General features: G+C 47.8%; 1 protein-coding gene across 1 annotated transcript in view; it reads left to right on the top strand.

Moving 5' to 3' along the window:
• Snta1 (syntrophin alpha 1) overlaps positions 1 to 13,867 on the top strand; it is a 37,283-nt gene extending 23,416 nt beyond the window's left edge. Inside the window, exons 3-8 of the mRNA XM_028888919.2 lie at positions 6,502 to 6,706; positions 8,844 to 9,051; positions 9,154 to 9,284; positions 11,975 to 12,171; positions 12,966 to 13,153; positions 13,254 to 13,867. Coding sequence (XP_028744752.1) covers positions 6,502 to 6,706; positions 8,844 to 9,051; positions 9,154 to 9,284; positions 11,975 to 12,171; positions 12,966 to 13,153; positions 13,254 to 13,346 — 1,022 coding nt within the window. The 3' untranslated portion in view covers positions 13,347 to 13,867. The remainder of the gene's footprint in view (positions 1 to 6,501; positions 6,707 to 8,843; positions 9,052 to 9,153; positions 9,285 to 11,974; positions 12,172 to 12,965; positions 13,154 to 13,253) is intronic.
• The last annotated feature ends 4,277 nt before the right edge of the window (positions 13,868 to 18,144 follow it).

Raw genomic sequence — 18,144 nt, 5'->3', positions numbered from 1 at the left:
GGGATTAAAGGCATGTGCCACTACTGCCTGGCTTTGTTTCTATTTCTTTTGAGACAGGTCTCAAGTGTCCTGGGTTTGAATTTGCTTTATAGCTGAATATAATTTTAGCCTTCTGATCCTCCTGCATCCAACTCCTAGTGTAGACTCTCTGGGACCTAGTCTGGGCAGCTTTTTGGCTCAGATGTCTTTTCCTGTCCTAGCACAGTTAGTAGGGCAGGGTCACATATCAGAGCAGGGCTTTGCTGGTTAGTTGGACAGAGAAGCAGATCTGGGTTGATATTCTAGAACTGTCCTGTCCCTTGTGCTTGCCATTAGCTCTCTGGGACTATTTGAATTTACTTATAATTTTTTTTGTTTACATTTACTGTTTACGATAGGCAGGCCTGGGGGTATGGCACAGCCTTTGTGTGGAGGTTAGAGGATGAATTACAGGAGTCGGTTCTCGCCTTCCACAGTACGGGTTCTAGGAATCAAACTTAGGTCACTGGATTTTGTGGCAAGTGCCTTTACCTGCTAAGCCTCTTGCTGGCCCTGTTTTGTTTTTGTTTTTGTTTTTGTTTTTTGTTGTTGTTGTGGGTAGTCTCATGTAGCCCATATTGGCTCTGAATTCTTTATGTAGCCAAGGATGACCTTGAACATCTGACCTTCCTGCTTTTGTATGCTGAGTGCCACCACACCTGGTTTTAAAAATTAATATTAATTGCAGTTCAATAAACATTTTAAAATTCTGTTCAGGGGCTGGAGAGGCAGCTCTGTGGTTGAGAGCCCTGCTCTTGTAGAGGGGCTGGGTTTGGTTCCCAGCACTCACATCAGTTGGTCCCCAATTGCCTATGACACCAGCTCCAGGGGATCTGAGGCCCTCTTTTGGTGTCTGTGGCTACTTGCGCCCATGTGGTGCCTAGTCACATAAAATCAATCTTTTAAACAAAAATTCTTCTGGTTTGTGTTAGTCTCATTTCACACGTTCATTGCTGTGTGTGGCCAATGGTGACTCCATTGTATAGAGCAATACATGCTCCACCATGACAAAAGGTCCATGGCACCCTCTCAGTGATATTGGGCAGATCTGCCAGGGTCCCCGGCCGTATACTGGTTAAGATACTAACTGCTCCTGTAAGAAATAAACCCATACACCATGGTGCCTTAAAGATAATAAAAGTAAGCCAGGGGCAGGGGAAGGGTTGTGGTGGTGGTGGTGAGGGCTGTGGTGTACCCCTTTAATCCCAGGCAAAGACAGGTGGGTCTCTGAGCTCAAAGCTAGCCTGGTCTACAGAGTGAGTTCTAGGACAGCCAGGTCTACGTAGAGAAACCTTATCTCAAAAAACCAAAACCAAAACTGGAAAAAAAAGATAAAATTAGCTGGACATGATGACACATGCCTACAATCTCAGTGTTGGGGAGGCCGGTAACAGACCCTGTTTCAAAAGGGCCAACAGCTGGGCTGGAGAGATGGCTCAGCGGTTAAGAGCGCTTGTTCCTGCAGAGGAGCTGGCCATGATTCCTAGCACCCGCGTGGCGGTCATGGTGTCTTCTTCTGACCTTTGAGGCACACATATGATGTACAGATACACATTTGAGCAAAACTTTCATACACATAAAATGAAGTGATAAATCTAAAAAGAACATTAAAAGAAGGCGAACAACGTAATAGAAGTTTTTCTTTTTTTCTTTTCTTCCCTTCTGTTCCTTCTTTCCTCCATTCTTTTCCTTCTTCTTCCATCCTTTTTTTTTTTTTTTTTGGTTTTTCAAGACAGGGTTTCTCTGTGTAGCTTTGCACCTTTCCTGGATCTCTGTAGCCCAGGCTGGCCTCGAACTCACAAAGATCCGTCTGCCTCTGCCTCCTGAGTGCTGGGATTAAAGGTGTGAGCAACCACTGCCTGGCCCCATCTTCTTTTTCATTCTTTCTTTTTTTTTTTTTTTTAATTTTATTCTATTATTTATTTATTTACTTGTCTTTTTTTTTTTTTTTTTTTTTTTTTTTTTTTTTTTTTTTTTTTCCGAGAAAGGGTTTCTCTGTGTAGTTTTGCATGTGCCACCACTGCCTGGCTCTTATTGTCTGTTTTTTTTGAGGCAGAGTTTCTCTGTGTAGTTTTGACTGTCCTGGAACTTGCTCTGTAGACCAGGCTGGCCTTAAATTCACAGAGGGTCTGTCTGCCTCTGCCTCTGTGTCTGGAGTGCTGGGATCAAAGGCGTGGGCTGTCACTGCCTGGGCTGGCCTGGAACACTCCGTAGCAGTGATTCTCAACCTGTGGGTTATGATCCCCACAGGGTTGGATACTGGATACCCTGCATATCAGATATTTGCATTACGATTTGCAACAGTTATGAGGTGACAATGAAATGATTTTATGGTTGAGGGGTCACTGCATCATGAGGAACTGATGGGCCACAGCATAAGGGAGATTGAGAACAATTGCTCTGTAGCATCCAGTACTTGGCAATCCTGCCCCAGCTGCCTGGGTTCTGGGATTACAGGTGTGAACCATCATACAACTCTCTGTCTCCAACTCTCTGCTCCATCTTTTTTTTTTGTGGAGGGGCGGCACGGTTCCCCTGTGTAGTCTTGGCTGTCCTGGAACTCATTCTGTAGACCAGGGTGGCCTCGAACTCACAGAGATCCTCCTGCCTCTGCCTCCCAAATGCTGGGATTAAAGGTGTGCGCCATCACTACCTGGCTCTGTCCCCTTTTCTTTCCTTCCTTCCTTCCTTCCTTCCTTCCTTCCTTCCTTCCTTCCTTCCTTTCTTTCTTTCTTTCTTTCTTTCTTTCTTTCTTCTTCTTCTTCTTTTTCTTCCTCTTCCTCCTCCTCCTCCTTTTTTTGAACATAAAAACATTTTATGTACAACTGCAGGAGAAATAATACACAGATAGCTTGAACATAAAAACAGGTTATAATTTTTTTTTTTTTTTGTTTTTCGAGACAGGGTTTCTCTGTGTAGCTTTGCGCCTTTCCTGGAGCTCACTTGGTAGCCCAGGCTGGCCTCGAACTCACAGAGATCCACCTGGCTCTGCCTCCCGAGTGCTGGGATTAAAGGCGTGCGCCACCACCGCCCGGCAACAGGTTATAATTTAAAGTCCAGGGTTGGGCTGGAGAGATGGCTCAGGCATTAAGAGCATTGGCTGTTCTTCCAGAAGTCCTGAGTTCAAATCCCAGCACCCACATGGTGACTCATAACCATCAGTAATGAGATCTGGTGCCTTCTGGCCTGCAGGGATACATGCAAACAGAACACTGTATACATAATAAATAAATAAATCTTAAAAAAAAGTCAGGGTTATTTTAAACAGTAAAATATTTTCTCTATAGAAAATAGTATAAGTGATAGCATTTCCCAATAAGTCCTTTTAAGCCAAATGATAGCTGAATTTTACATATAAATATTGATTAGATTCTGGAATACAGAAGAAACCTATCTTCATCTGTTCAGAGAGCTGTGTTTTACTTAAGTTGTGTAAGTGACATTCCTATTCATCTTCCCCTCCACTGTTTGATTTACGGCAGACATTTTTCTGTAGGCTAATCCATAGTCTAAAAAGATTTCAGCCTCCCCCCCTGAAAGTATGGCCAGCATTTTTTTCCATCAACTTGATACAGTACAAATTCTTATCCTAATAGTGAAATGTTTCACTAAAGCTTCTCAGTGATTGGGTAAAACCAAAACTTATTATAAGCCTCAGTCATCCTAGGGTCCCCCCTGCTAGGTAGCCTCCCTGGATCTGTGGGTTGCAGTCTGATTGTCTTTTGCTTTATATCTAGTATCCACTTTTGAGTGAGTACATACCATGTTTGTCCTTCTGAGTCTGGGTTACCTCACTCAGGATGATATTTTCTAGTTCCATCCATTTGCCTGCAAATTTCATAATGTCATTGTTTTTCTCTGCTGAGTAGTACTCCATTGTGTATATGTACCACATTTTCTTAATCTTAATTTATTTAACTTATTTATTTTATGTGCATTGGTGTGAAAGTGTCAGATTCCTCCAGAACTGGAGTTACAGACAGTTGTGTGCTACCATGTGGGTGCTGGGAATTGAACTCGGGTTCTCGGGAAGGGCAGCCGGTGCTCTTAACAGCTGAGCCATCTCTCCAGCCCACTCTGTCTCCATTTCTTGTCCCTCTTCCATTCCTTCCTTCTTTTTTCTGTGGCACCAAGGACTGAACTCAGGGATCTGAACATACAGGACAAGTATTCTGCTGGAGCTGCCCCCCCTCTGCAAACGCTCCCCATACCCTCCTCCCTCTCCTCTCTTTGGTGCTAGAGATGAACCCAGTGCCCGTGTTTGCTAGCTAGGAAATCTACCACACGGTCTGGTGGGCGTGGCACATGTCTTTGATCCCAGCACTCTGGAGGCAGAGGAAGGTGGTGGATCTCTGTGAGTTTGAGGCCAGCCTGGTCTACAGAGTGAGTTCCAGGACACACTTAAAAGCTACACAGAGAAACCTGGTTTCAAAAGAAAGGAAAAAAAAGAAAAGGAAAAGAAAAAAGAAATCTGCCACAGAGCTTTCTGTTTTTTTTTTTTTTTTTTGGTTTTTTTGAGACAGGGTTTCTTTAAAGGTGTGTGCCACCACCACCTGATGATTTTTCTTTCTTTCTGTCTTTTTTTTTTTTTTTTTTAAAGAGATGGGCTTGTGTGGCCCAGGCTATTCCCAAACTCCTGATTTTCCTTTTTCTACTCCTCAAATGCTTTCTTACAGTCATGTGCTACACATCTGACTTATTTTATTTACTTAGGGTTTTTTTTTTTTTTTTTTTTTTTTTTTTTGAGACAGTGTTTCTCTGTGTCCTAGAACTTGTTCTGTAGAGACCAGGCTGGCTTTGAAGTGGGATTATTGAGGTGGGTGGTCTAGCTAAATCACCCAGGCTGGCCTCAGCTCATGACACTTCTGCCTCAGCCTTCTGCATAGCTAGGATTCACCGACAGCTGATATCATATGCCTTGAAGATGTTTTGCTTTAAAACATTATTTTTAAAAAAATTTAAATATTTGTGTGTGTGTGTGTCTCTGTGTGTGTGTGTTTACCTGTGCTCAATAGCCCAAATGTGTTATTTTGGTAAGGGTTCCAACTCTGATGTTAGCAATTCTGAGATAATTGCATCTGTTTATGTATATTTGGATTGGACTGCACCATCTATTTTTTAAAATTATTTTTATTTTATTATTTTATGTTTTGGAGTATTTTTTTCCTGTAAAAATGTCTGTGTACCATGTGCATGAATGGCCTACTGAAGTCAGAAGAGGGCATTGGATCCCCTGGAACTGGAGTTAGAGACAGTTGTGAGCTGCCGTTCCTTATCCATCAAAGCCTGCTGTGTGCATCATTATTCTTTTCTCATGCTATTGGCCAGAATTGGTGACATGGGTATTTATAAATGTAGAGGACTCTGGGAAATGAAATCTTTATGAGGCTATTAATGTATTGGAGGATAATGAACACTGCCATAGAACTATCTTGTTTGCCTCCTTCTCGCAGAGAAGTGTGAGAGGTGGAAGGAAGCCCCAGGACAGTAGCTAGCAGTCACAAAGCCTGACTTCCACCTTGGTGCTCGGGGTCTGTCTTGCTATAGCGGTTATTCTCTCTCCTCTCTCCCAACTCCATCTCTCTCTGTCTCTCTGTCTCTCTGTCTCTCTGTCTCTCTCTCCCCCCCCTCTCCCTCTCTCTCTTTTTGAGACAGGGCTTCTCTGTGTTGTTTTGGTGCCTGTCCTGGATCTCGCTCTTTAGCTCAGGCTGACTTTGAACTCACAGAGATCCGCCTGCCTCTGCCTCTGGAGTGTTGGGATTAAAGGTGTGCGCCACCACCGCTCGGCTCTACCCCTCTGTGTATCCCTCTCCCTCTTCCATTTCTCTATTCAATTTCTCTCCTGCCCTCTCTCTTTCTCATCTCAGTATGTAGCCCAGGCTGGCCTTGAGCTCTTCCTGCTCCTACCTGCTGAGTGCTGGGATTATAGCCACATGCCACCATTGCCTGGCCTCTGCTGACTGCTTTTTTCAAATGGCCACCTGAAGGCCCCAAACTTTCTGAGTCCTTGCTTAGAACTTATTTACTTGGCCACACGTGCTGCAAAGGAGGCTGAAAGTGTAGCCTTTGTTCTAGGTGGCCTTGTGTCCATAAACCAGGGTAAACGAGTAGATGGATACTGGGAGGTAGTCACTGTTTTCTACCCTTCTGCCATGCTAGAGGATTTAGTTTAGAAAATTATAATAATGTTAGACAGAAATTAAGTTTTTAAAAAATAATAATTTTTTTTTTACTTCATTTGCATTGTTGTTTTGCCTGCATATATGTCTGTGTGAAGTTGTCAGATCTTGGAAGTTACAGACAGTTGTGAGCTGCCATGTGGATGCTGGAACTTGAACCCGGCTCCTCAAGAAGAGCAGTCAGTGCTCTTAACCACTGACCCATCTCTCTAGCACCATAAATTAAGCTTTTAGTTAACTAGTGACAATTGTGCTACATGGAGTTCATGCCACAGTGGTAACAGGTGACCTCTCTCCTTACCAGTTAAGTACATGAAGGAGGTCTCACCGTATTTCAAGAATTCTGCTGGCGGGACCTCAGTTGGCTGGGACTCACCTCCTGCCTCGCCTCTTCAACGTCAGCCTTCTTCCCCTGGCTCCCAACCCCGGAACCTCAGTGAGGCCAAACACATATCCTTGAAGATGGCATATGTCTCAAGGAGGTGCACCCCCACTGACCCGGAACCCAGGTGAGGCTGGAGTGGGGGAGGCATTGAGATAATATAAACGAAACAAAAGATATCTGTGTTGTATGTAACTGACGGACATGATGCCAGCATCCAGGCTGGCACAAAACAGGTGCTTAACAACTAGGTCAAATGGATGTATGACTTAACTCTAGGGTGATTGTATACATTGCTCTCCCCCCAAGACAGGGTTTCTCTGTGTAGCCCTAGCTGCCTTGGAACTCACTCTGTAGACCAGGCTGGCCTCGAACTCACAGAGATCCGCTTTCTGAGTGCTGGGATCAAAGGCATGCGCCACCACTCCCTATGTCTCTTCTTCATCTGGGAAATTAACAGTGGAGGAGGGACTTGGTGTAGGGAGGAGCCCTGGCTTCCAATCCTGACTCTCCTTGATTTTTTTTTTTTTTTCAGAAAGGGTCTCAAACAGCCAGAGCTATTCTTAATTTTGCTGTGGAGCCCAGGAGGACCTTGAACTTCTGATCCCTTTGCTTTAACTTAAGGAGGGGTGTGATTATGGAATGCACCACCACATCTGGTGTTTTGAATTTCATCCCTCTGCTGGGAGAAGTAGCTGACTGTGTGCATAGGGAGGGGTGGATTTGGTGGAGTCTGTCTTTGGAGATTATCATCTAGGAAAGGTTTGCCATTGATTTCCAGACTCCTGTCAAAGCCTCAGTGGTTAGAACTGGGTCACATGGCAGGCATAATTGCAAGGGAAGCCATGAACTCTGAATACTTTGCTTTCTAGTTCTGCAGTAGAGGAAGGCAGGGGGGAAGGTGGATGGGCCAGGTTTTGGGAGCAGCCTCTGGTTTCTGCCCTGCTCCACGTAGTACAGAAATCCAAAGGGGGGTGAATCTTTAATGGAACACAAAACATTGTGGAAAACCTTTCCAGCACTGCTGCTGCTGTCCCCTGGAACTCTCCCTCCATATTTGATGGACAGCTTTTTGTTTCTTTTCTCTCTACTCACTTTCTCTCTTTCCCCAAATCTCCCCCCACCCCCCACTTTTTTGAGACAGAGTCTGTATAATTTAGGTAGCTCAGTCTTTAAAAATTTTCAAATAACATTTATGTATTTATTTATTTTGCGCATGTGTGTGTGTGTGTGTGTGTGTGTGTGTGTGTGTGTGTGTGTGTGCACACGCACGCGCACTCATGCCACAGTGCATGTGTGGTGGTCAGAGGGCAGCTTTTAGGAGTTGGTTCTCTTCTACCATGTGGGTCTCAGGAATCAGGTCATCAGGCTTGGCTGCAAGTGCCTTTACCCATGGAGCCGTCTTGACTGCCCTGGTGGTAATTTTGAACTTCTGATCCTTCTGCCTCAGTTTCCCAAGTGCTAACATTGCAGATGTGAACCACCACACCTGGCTGCTTTTCTTTTCTTTTCTTTTCTTTTCTTTTCTTTTCTTTTCTTTTCTTTTCTTTTCTTTTCTTTTGAGATGGAATCTCTTTAGTTTGTTCTTGCCTGCCTCAACCTGATTTGATTACAGATGTGTACCGCTTGGCCCAGGTCTTTATTATAAGTAAACTTTTTTTTTTTTAAAGATTTATTTATTTATTATGTATATAGTGTTCTGTCTACATGTATCCTTGCAGGCTAGAAGAGGGCACCAGATCTCATTATTGATAGTTGTGAGCCACCATGTGGGTGCTGGGAATTGAACTCAGGACCTCTGGAAGAGCAGCCAGTGCTCTTAACCTCTGAGCCATCTCTCCAGACCCCTATAAGTAAACTTGGTCTCTTAAGATTCTTAATATATTTCCCTTATTAGTAGATGAATGCCTTAGATTCTAGGCAACAGGGAGGACTGGAAAGCTAGCTCAGCAGGAACCTTTCATAGACACCAGGAGAAAAGGGGATTGAGTCCTTATACCATAACTGTGGCTCCTGGCGCATGTTTGAGTGGGTATCTAGAAATTTGAGTGTGTATATGTGTGTGTTGTAGCTTCTTGTCCCTAAATCTTGCGAGCTTTTAATACCTGTGGCTGGGATTCTAGCAACAAACTCAGTCCTTATCTCTCATGAACACCCTGTGTGGTTTCTTCCGGCTTGGCAGTGGGTGGGTTTCTTGGACCACATGTCTGGGTTGGATAGCTGGCCAGTGACATGTCCTATCTTTTATCCCACTGTCCCCTCAGGTATCTGGAGATCTGGGCAGCAGATGGCCAGGACACCCTCTTCTTGAGGGCCAAGGATGAGGCCAGTGCAAGGTCATGGGCAGGTGCCATCCAAGGCCAGATCAGCACGTTCATCCCTTGGGTCAAGGACGAGCTGCAGGCGCTGCTGACAGCCGCAGGTGCAGCTGGGAGCCAGGACATCAAGCAGATTGGCTGGTTGACGGAGCAGGTGCTGGCTGGGCCCCCTTGTTGGCACCCTGTATCACCCCACGCCCTCCTGGCCCTTGATCTCTTTCCCTTCCACCCTCCCTCACTTCTGTTTTGCTTGCAGTTGCCCAGTGGGGGGACGGCCCCAACCCTGGCCCTGCTGACGGAGAAGGAGTTGCTCCTCTACTGCTCTCTCCCCCAGACTCGAGAGGCCCTGAGCAGGCCAGCCCGGACTGCCCCGCTCATTGCTACCAGGTACCGAGGGGGCAGGGGCGCTGTGCTGCACTCAGTGTTGGGCTCAGACTTGGGAAGGTGGTGTTCCAGAGGGGCCCCGGAAGCCCCAAATGTCAGCCCTGCTCTGCCTCCAGCTATTTCCCAGGTGGTCTGAAGCAAAGGCCTGCTCCTTTTAGCCCCAGTTTCTCTCATTTGTAAAGTTGAGGCTCGGGACAGAAAAATGTGGAGTGCTAACTGTCACTCAGTTACTGACACCTACATCTTGTACTGCGTGGTTCAGGGGACACAGAGTTCACGTGAACAGTCACTGCCCTCAGGGAGAATCTGGAGTCAGGAGATAGACCCAGAATAGCCATTACATTGAAGGTCATAGGAGACACTTAGCTGTCTGGCTTGGCAAGGGAAGACTTAGGGAGGAGGTGACATTTGAAGTGGACTTTGATGAATGAGAAGTGTGGCTTTGAGGAAGGACGGTAGAGGATCTTAGGTGTGACCAGAGGTACGGAGGCAGCAAGGGCTAGAGCATGTTCGTGGCCTGTGAATGTGGCAGAACCAGATGCAGAATCCACATGGGAACTGGGGGAAAGAGACAGAGCTGCTGTCTGGTGAGGGAACATTGTGTCAGCAAGGTTTTGTGTATGTGTGTGCGCGTGCACACGCATGCAAGTGCATACAAACACAAAAACCAGAGGTCATATTCAGATACCTTTCTCTATGTCTCTCTACCTTAAATTTGAGACTTTGTCTTTCACCAAACCTAGAGGTTGCTATTTTTGGCTAGACTGGCTGATCACCAAGCTTACAGGATCCACCTGTCTCTGTCCCCTCCAATCCTGAGGTTCCAGATATGTGCTGCCACATTTGGCTTTACCATATATACATATATATGTGTGTGTATATATACATATTTGTGTATATATGTATATACATATACATACATATATACATACATACACACATATATATGTATATATATATGTATATATATTTGTGAAACAGAGTCTTACTATGTATCCCTGGCTGGTCTGGAACTTGCAACATGGACCAAAGTGGCCTTGAACTTGCAGGAGATCTGCCTGCCTCTGGCTCTAAGTGCTGGGATTAAAGTCATGTGCCATCATGCCCACGCCACATTATTTTTTTCAAGCCAGGGTCTCTCATTGGACTCAGAGCTTGCTGTTTTGGCTAGACTGACAGGCCAGTGGCCCCTGTCTCAGCTTCGCCTAGCACTGGGGCTGCCGGTCTGGTTTTTATATAGATGCTGGGGACCCAAACTCAGGTCCTCCTGCTTGAGCACCAAGCACGTCACCCCCAGAGCCGGCTCCCTAGTCCCAGCAGTGTGCTAACACTCGTGGCAGGCTGTGCTGGAGGGGTTAAGTTGGGGAGTCAGGAGATGGGGGGGCTGTGTTTTAGACGAAGCCCTGTGCCTGCCTCGGAGAACTTCCACTGGGGAGGGGGAGGGCAGAAGCTGAGAGGCTGCCATAGCTTTGGGAGACATGGGCCGAGGGAAGCAAGTGGGTGGAGGGAGCATATGGAGAAGAACAGTGGCATTTGCAGTGGAAAGAGCATGGGTGGGAACTCACAGGCTCAGGGCTTGCCAGATGGGAGAGGGCAGGAGACATCCCGGATGAATAGGAGGTTTGGAGTGTGTGTGTGTGTGTGTGTGTTGGTGGGGGCAGTGGGACCGGAGGGAGGGTGCCTATGGAGGAGGTTCAGTGGGGTGCTGAGTCAGGTCCAGAGTTCGTGTGGGAAACATAGGGAACGTGGCTCAGAAGCTTGGGGACCTGTTGGGTCTGAGGCTCGGGGCTGGAGGATGGGACTTCAGTAGAAGCTCTAAAGGGAAACAGAGTGGGTGGCGTGAGGAACAGAGGGGCTAAGGGCCAGAACTTAGAGGTCCGCTGGCTCTAGAGGGGCAGTGAGCTGCCCAAGGCCACAGCCGCCAATGAGAATCAAGCTGCACGGGCTGCGGCCCTTGTTTCCATGGCTCCTCTCTCTGGATAGGTTCTGGGCCAGCTGACTAGTGGCAGGTTTTGGATTGCCTGCCTAATCAAGTGATTCGCTAATTAAGGCAAATATTTTTTAAACAGTTACTATGTGCCCATAGTTTCAATTGCTTGGAATACAGTGCCGTGTAAAACAGACAAAAACGTCTACTTTAGTGACAACCTAGGGAAGAAGTTAGGCAAAAGCCTACTGAAGCTAATAAGTAAAATATGTAATTTCAGTTGCATGTGGGAGCACATACCTGTAATTCCAGTACTTAGGAGGCAGAAGCTGGAGGTTCAAGGCAAGTTCAAGATCAGCCTGGTCTACATAGTGAATTCCAGGCTAGCCAGGGCTACACAGTGAGACCCTGTTAAATAACAAAAAGCATTCAAAATGTATAATCTCTGCAATCCTGATGAAAAGTGAGGCTACGAGTGACGGGGGAACTACTTTAGACAGATCTTCTCAGAGGAGGGGATATTTGAACTAAGATCTACAGGACGTGAAAGAGTGAGCCACGTGGCGGGTAGGGAGGAGTACTCGGGCAGAGCGGCCAGCATGTGTGAGGACCCCACTAAGGCTGAAATGAGAGGAAGGGGAAGGTGGTGGAGACATACACGCTGCCATTCCTGTCCTCTGTAAGACACTGAAGGATGCGGTCACTGCCCTGGCCCCACCCCACCCCACCCCACAGCCTCATGCGTGGCCCTCTGCTCTGCACACAGGCTGGTGCACTCGGGCCCCTCCAAGGGCTCAGTGCCCTATGATGCAGAACTCTCCTTTGCCCTGCGTACGGGCACGCGTCACGGTGTGGACACTCACCTGTTCAGTGTGGAGTCACCGCAAGAGCTGGCAGCCTGGACCCGACAGCTGGTGGATGGCTGTCACCGGGCTGCCGAAGGCGTGCAGGAAGTGTCTACAGGTGTGCCGGGTGGAACCTCTTGTGCCCAGAGGCATTCAAGTTTCTTTCTTTATGACATTTCGGGAGGGGGATCACAAATGGAGGTTGGGCCTTTTAGGAGGTCCTTGTTTGGGGGGTGCAGGTGCTCTGGGAGGGAGGGAGACATTTTTCTTGGAGTCTTACTTATGTTATCCTAATGATTCTGCTGGTGAGGATACATGGTGGTGTGCACCTTTAATCCCAGCACTCGGGAGGCAGAGGCAGGTGGATCTCCGTGGGTTTGAGGCCAGCCTGGTCTCCAAAGCGAGTTCCAGGCCAGCCAGGGCTGCACAATGTGACCCTGTCTTGGGGGCGAGGCTGTAGGTAAGATAGCAACCAGTTAGCTTTGAATTTCAGGTAAACAATGAATACTTTTTTTAATATGTCAATCTAAATTCTTCATTTTATATGAAAAATAAATTTAACCGGGCAGTCCTGGGCCCTTATGGGATAAACTGTGTCCATCACAGAATGTAGCTCCCCTTTATTTTTTTTATTGTGCTGAGAACTGAACCCAGGACCTTGTATATGATAGCTACATACTCTTCCACGGAGACTTCCAGCCCAAGCTTCTCCAACACGTGCGCCGGAAGTGGGGCTAGACACAGCTGCAGGTTCTCTGAAGGCTGGCCCTTCTGTGTGTTAGGATAGGGTGACCGACGGTGAGCCTCCCATACCTAGGGGGATTCAGGCCAGATTCTGGAGCCGCTTTTGGAGTGGGGTGGGGCTCGTGGTCTCTGAGGTGCCAGTAGCCTGTGTTCACTGCCCTCCTGCAGCCTGCACGTGGAATGGCCGTCCCTGTAACCTCTCCGTGCACATTGACAAGGGCTTCACACTGTGGGCAGCCGAGCCAGGAGCAGCCCGAGCCGTGCTGCTCCGACAGCCCTTCGAGAAGCTCCAGATGTCATCAGACGATGGCACGAGTCTCCTTTTCCTGGACTTTGGGGGTGCTGAAGGAGAGATCGTAAGTGGAGGGCTGCCTCTCTGCATCCTGGGGGTGGGGATGCTCTCCTGGAGGCCAGGCTGGAAAGAGCCCCTGATCCTTCTCTCTGTCTACTCTGCAGCAGCTGGACCTGCATTCGTGTCCCAAAACTATGGTCTTTATCATCCACTCCTTCCTTTCGGCCAAAGTCACCCGCTTGGGGCTCTTGGCCTAGAAGTTGTCCGATGCACTAGCCCTGAAGAGGATCATTTACCCTGTGGCCTGACTTGTCCTTCTGCCGACTGCCTACTCATCTTTGGGCGGAGGGAAGGGAGAGGAGGAGAACAAGGGTCTCAGAGACCAGCCTGAGGAAGGCCGGCGCGGTCTTGGGGAACAGGACTCAGACCTGAGACAGCGGGTCTGGCTTGTGATGGGGCAGCCTACCTACTGCTCACCTCCACCAGTGCCTTTTGAAGAGAGATATTTTGTGTACACAGAAGCCATTCCAAGCCTGGGACCTGCCCCTCTGGGGATTCTGTCCCCAGCCAACAGCAGAGCTGCCAGGCCTCCTGGAGGCCCCAAGCCACCCCCGAGGTCTCTGCGGTTGGAGTCTTCTGGGTCAGTGGCAAGAGGAAGAAGAGGAGCCTTCCTGTTCACTTTCTCCTGAGCCCCGTGGGGCATCTGGGTTTTCTCTTCTCTCTCCTCCTTCCTCTTGGCTAATAAACAGCCTGTGAGCACATAGGCAACCTGGCTCCATGTCTGTGGTTTGTGTCTTGACATTTAGACTCCGAGGTGACTCTGCAGTCCCAAGAGGAACCAGACCAAGGTGTGAGACCTTCTCCTGGAGAATTGGGTCTCAAAGTGAATACAGGCTTTATCTGTGCTCTGTGATAAATGACCCTGAAATCTAGCAGCTTAAAGCAACAGCTACTCATTATGTCTTCCATTCTGTGGGTCAGAAATCTGAGTGGATTTATTCCTATCTGCGGTCTCTTATGAAATTTCAGCCAACGAGGAAATTGTCCCATGGAGTTACTTAATTAGCTTGGTTGGAAATTAGGCACCAAGAAATAGGGAGATGCAGGTAGGTGAAGATTCTCCAGTCTTGCTTACTCATCCATCTCACTCATGCACCCACCAACCCACAGTTCACCTAGAAGTATCTAGGATACATCTGTTCTGTGCTAGTCCTCGGTGATGTAAAGCTGACAGGTCTCTATCCTCAGCTGGAAGAAAGCCATCCAAATCTTCCACAATCAAATGTGTGATTCCAATTGGTCAGACCCAGGGAGTAAGCCGAGATGATGGTGGGACCTCTCCTGGTCTCATTTCTGTACGAGGAGACACTGAAGCAGGTACAGCTTAGAGAAACATACTTCAGCCAGCTTCTCCTGAGGTAATACTGTAACACAACAACAAACCAACCAACCCAGCTCAATCTCCATGGCTACAACAACAGGCATTTGTTTCCATGTTCCTGGCTGTGCATTGACTACAGTTTTACTAGTTCAAACTGGGCTGAGCAGAGCACTTTCGCCCCTGGCTGTTGGTTGGGCTTCCTCGGGCATGCTTGCCCTAGGGTAGATCAGTGGAGTGTGAAGAACGGTCACAGTCGATCCCGTAAACCATTCAGGTCATCTGCCAGACAGAGAAGGAAAGCACACCCCACCCATGAGTGCCCACCATCAGAACTTTCACCAACCAGTAGAATTCCATGAAAGACGGGTGGGTATCTTAGCACATTCAGGTCCTAAAGCAGGTAGAATAAATACGAGGGTCCCAAGCTCCTGGAACCAGAGGGTTTTGTTTCTGATTATTTTTAAAACTTCCCTGACCCAAATCCCACACTGGCCTAGGAATCCGCAGTTGGTCTCTGGAGTACTGCCACAGCCCCGGGCGCTTTTCTGATCCTCCGGCCCCTCCTCATCCCGTTCACCCCCGTGCCACAGTGTATTCACCACACAGTCGCCACTTTGTAGGCAAGGACACTGGCGTCAGCAGTGGCTAGTTGGCCATGGTTATCCGACCGTCAGCAGCACAGCCCCAGCGGGAACCCAGCCAGTCTGAGGTTGAGTTAGTCAGTGCTAAGAATAGGGCTTTGGGATCAGACTGAACTATGGGCGGATCCCAAACACGGCCCAGCTCTGTCTTACTGTGTGGGCCTTTGTGTGTGACCACTTTTGTATTCTCATCTTTAAGTGTGTAAAATGAGTTAATCTCATAGATTTTTTTTTTTTTTTTTTTTTTTTTTATGAAACCAAAAAGAAGTTTTCTGAGATAGGTCTCACTCTGTAGCCCAGGCTGGCTTGGAACTAGATATGTATAGGCCAGATTTACCTCAAATTCACAGAGATCTGCTTGCCTCTGTCTCCAGAGTGCTGGGATTAAAGGTATGTGCCACCATGCCTAGCCTAGGTGTCTTTAAGAAGCTAACTACATCCGTGAGGGCTCTGCCTTTATGACTTAATTACTTTGCAAAGACCCTACCTCCTATCCTTGAAGGGTACAGTTTCAACATGTGGATTTGAGGGGGATACCCGCATTGAGACCATAGCACTATCTATGTCTTTGAAATAGGAGAATGAGGTGGAGAGTGAGGCCCAGGATGCCTTACACAGAGATTTCAGAGTTAACATAGTAAAGAAATCAGTTGGAGGGCCACTGAGATAGCTAGTACTGAGCAGTTAGCACTGTTAGTACTGGAGTTTGACAACCGGCACCCACAGCAGGTGACTCACAACGCCTGTAACTCTAGCTTCACTCGGAGGATAGGGGGTTTCTGGCTTCCCACACAGAGGTGCTTCCAGCTTCCCGCACAAACACACAAAACAAAACGAAGAGGAAGACTGGGAATGCCGATCTCCTTCCCTCCACCCAAATCCAGGCTCTTGGTGGGAGTAGTGACGGGAAGAGACCAGGAGGGGGCGCCTCTCCTCTGTTACTCATGCTATATGCTTGTGGAATTTGAACTGTCCACATGGAATGTTTACACTTTAAAACTAGGTGTTATGGTGGAGCTTGCAAAACACCTGTGCTACACAGGGTGGTTCTGACCTCAGGGCTCTGGTCTGTCTGCCTGCTCTCAGCATTTTCCTGAGTATAGAGTCTATAAGTTAGGTCTAGGGGAGAAGGAGTGAAAGGACCAAGGAGATGCCATAACAGGCTGCTCAGTCTTCTCTCAGAGACCAGGCCTCAATTTTAGTTTCCTGAGACTTAAGCAAACAGTTTCTGAGAGGGCCTTGAACAAAAGACATAGTCCTTGCAGTAGCTCCCTTTTTGCACTTACTTTGACTGTTCAAGGTTCAGCCAGTTGTTTACTGTCTGGGACCCCTCACCCACTTAGAGCTACGTGCATGGGTCAATGTGAACATGCTAGGCCAGCCTGCCTTCATGGCAGCTTAAGGACAAAGCCTGGGACTTGTCCTGGACAGCCCCCAAAATGATAATTGTAACCCCCAACCAGTAAATTCAAAGGTTACATACCCTCACCTAATTAAAAGAGAACAGAGACCTTCAAAAATAAAAATAAACCAATGCAAGTTGCACCTGTGCCAAACCCCCAACCGCCCTGAAAGGCTTTCGGTTTTTGCCTTTAAATAGCTAGCCTCACAAAGAAAGAGCAACTCCTCCCTGCCTCACTGTATTGGGTGTAGGAACGAGTTCCCTGTCTAGACTTGTATCTATAGAATAAACCTTGCTGTTGCATTCTGGACATCCTCGGTCTTTGGTCGCGACCTGGGCATAACAGAAGCACCTTGGCTAGAGGCATGACCCACGGGGAAGGGAGAGCAGCTGAGAGCAGCTGAGAGCAGCTGAGAGCAGCTGAGAGCAGCATCAAGGCCCTGCCATGTGGCAGGAACAGGTAAAGAAGTGGTGAGGAACAACAGGGCTGTCCAGGGCCATTTGGGAGATTCAGGAAAGGTGGGCAGTTCAGAGCTAGCCACAGAAACCCTTCTTTACTGACTCTTTTCTCTAAATTCTTGTTTACATTTATTTATTTACTTACTTATGAGACAGAGTCTTACTAGGTAGCTCTGTGTGGACTTGAATTCACAAAGACCAACCTGCTTCTGCCTCCTGAGTGTTGGGATTACTGAAGTATGCTACTGGGCCAGGAGACATTTAGTGTGTGTGTATTTGTGTGTGTATTTGTGTGTGTGTGTGTGTGTGTGTGTGTGTGTGTGTGTGTGTGTGTGTAGGTTACATATCCCATGGCGTATCTGTGGAAGTCAGGACTTGTGGGACTTGCGGGAGTCAGTTCTCTCCTTTCACCTTGTAGGTTCTGGGGATTCGAACTCAGGTTGTCAGGCTCTGCTTCCTGAGTGTTGGCATTACTGCACAACGAGACGTTTGTGTGTGTGTGTGTGTGTGTGTGTGTGTGTGTGTGTGTGTGTGCGCGTGTGCGTGTGTGTTGGGGAAGGTTGTATGTCCCATGGCGTATCTGTGGAGGTCAGAGGACCTGCAGGAGTAAATTTTATTTCACCTTGTAGGTTCTGGGGATTCGAACTAAGGTTGTCAGGCTTGGCAACAAGTGCCTTACACTCTGAGCCATCTTACCAGACCCATGGGTCACTTTTCTTAAAAGGGCCTGGTGCGGGGAGAAGAGTGCATGTGACAGGAGGGAGCTAATGGGTGACAGGGCAGAGCCCCTACTTTCCAGGGGTAGAGCACCCCTAAGAATCCCCCATTTTCTCGGGAAGAGGGCAGATGCAAACTCTGAGGCTGCCCACGTGCCCAATCTGTTTGTTTTTTTGAGACAGGGTTTCTCCATGTAGCCCTGGCTGTCCTGGAACTCGCTCTGCAGACCAGGCTGGCTTCGAACTCAGAGATCCGAGGAACGAAAGGTGTGCGCCACCACCGCTCGGCCCAACCTGGTTTTTAAGTCTTATTTAGAATTTTTTGGTTAGCATATAAAGAACTGGATTTCACACCCGTATATTTTTCAAAGCCTAAGGCCTGAGTCTACCAGGCCGGTAGGAAACATTTCCCTTAGAACACCGCTGACGGAAGTCACGGCGGAACAGAAGTTGCAC

This window comes from Peromyscus leucopus, chromosome 4 (genome assembly GCF_004664715.2).
Source record: "Peromyscus leucopus breed LL Stock chromosome 4, UCI_PerLeu_2.1, whole genome shotgun sequence".
Taxonomy (NCBI): domain Eukaryota; kingdom Metazoa; phylum Chordata; class Mammalia; order Rodentia; family Cricetidae; genus Peromyscus; species Peromyscus leucopus.
The sequence above is the reverse complement of the archived record's forward strand: the minus strand, read 5'-3'. Positions and strand labels throughout refer to the sequence as shown.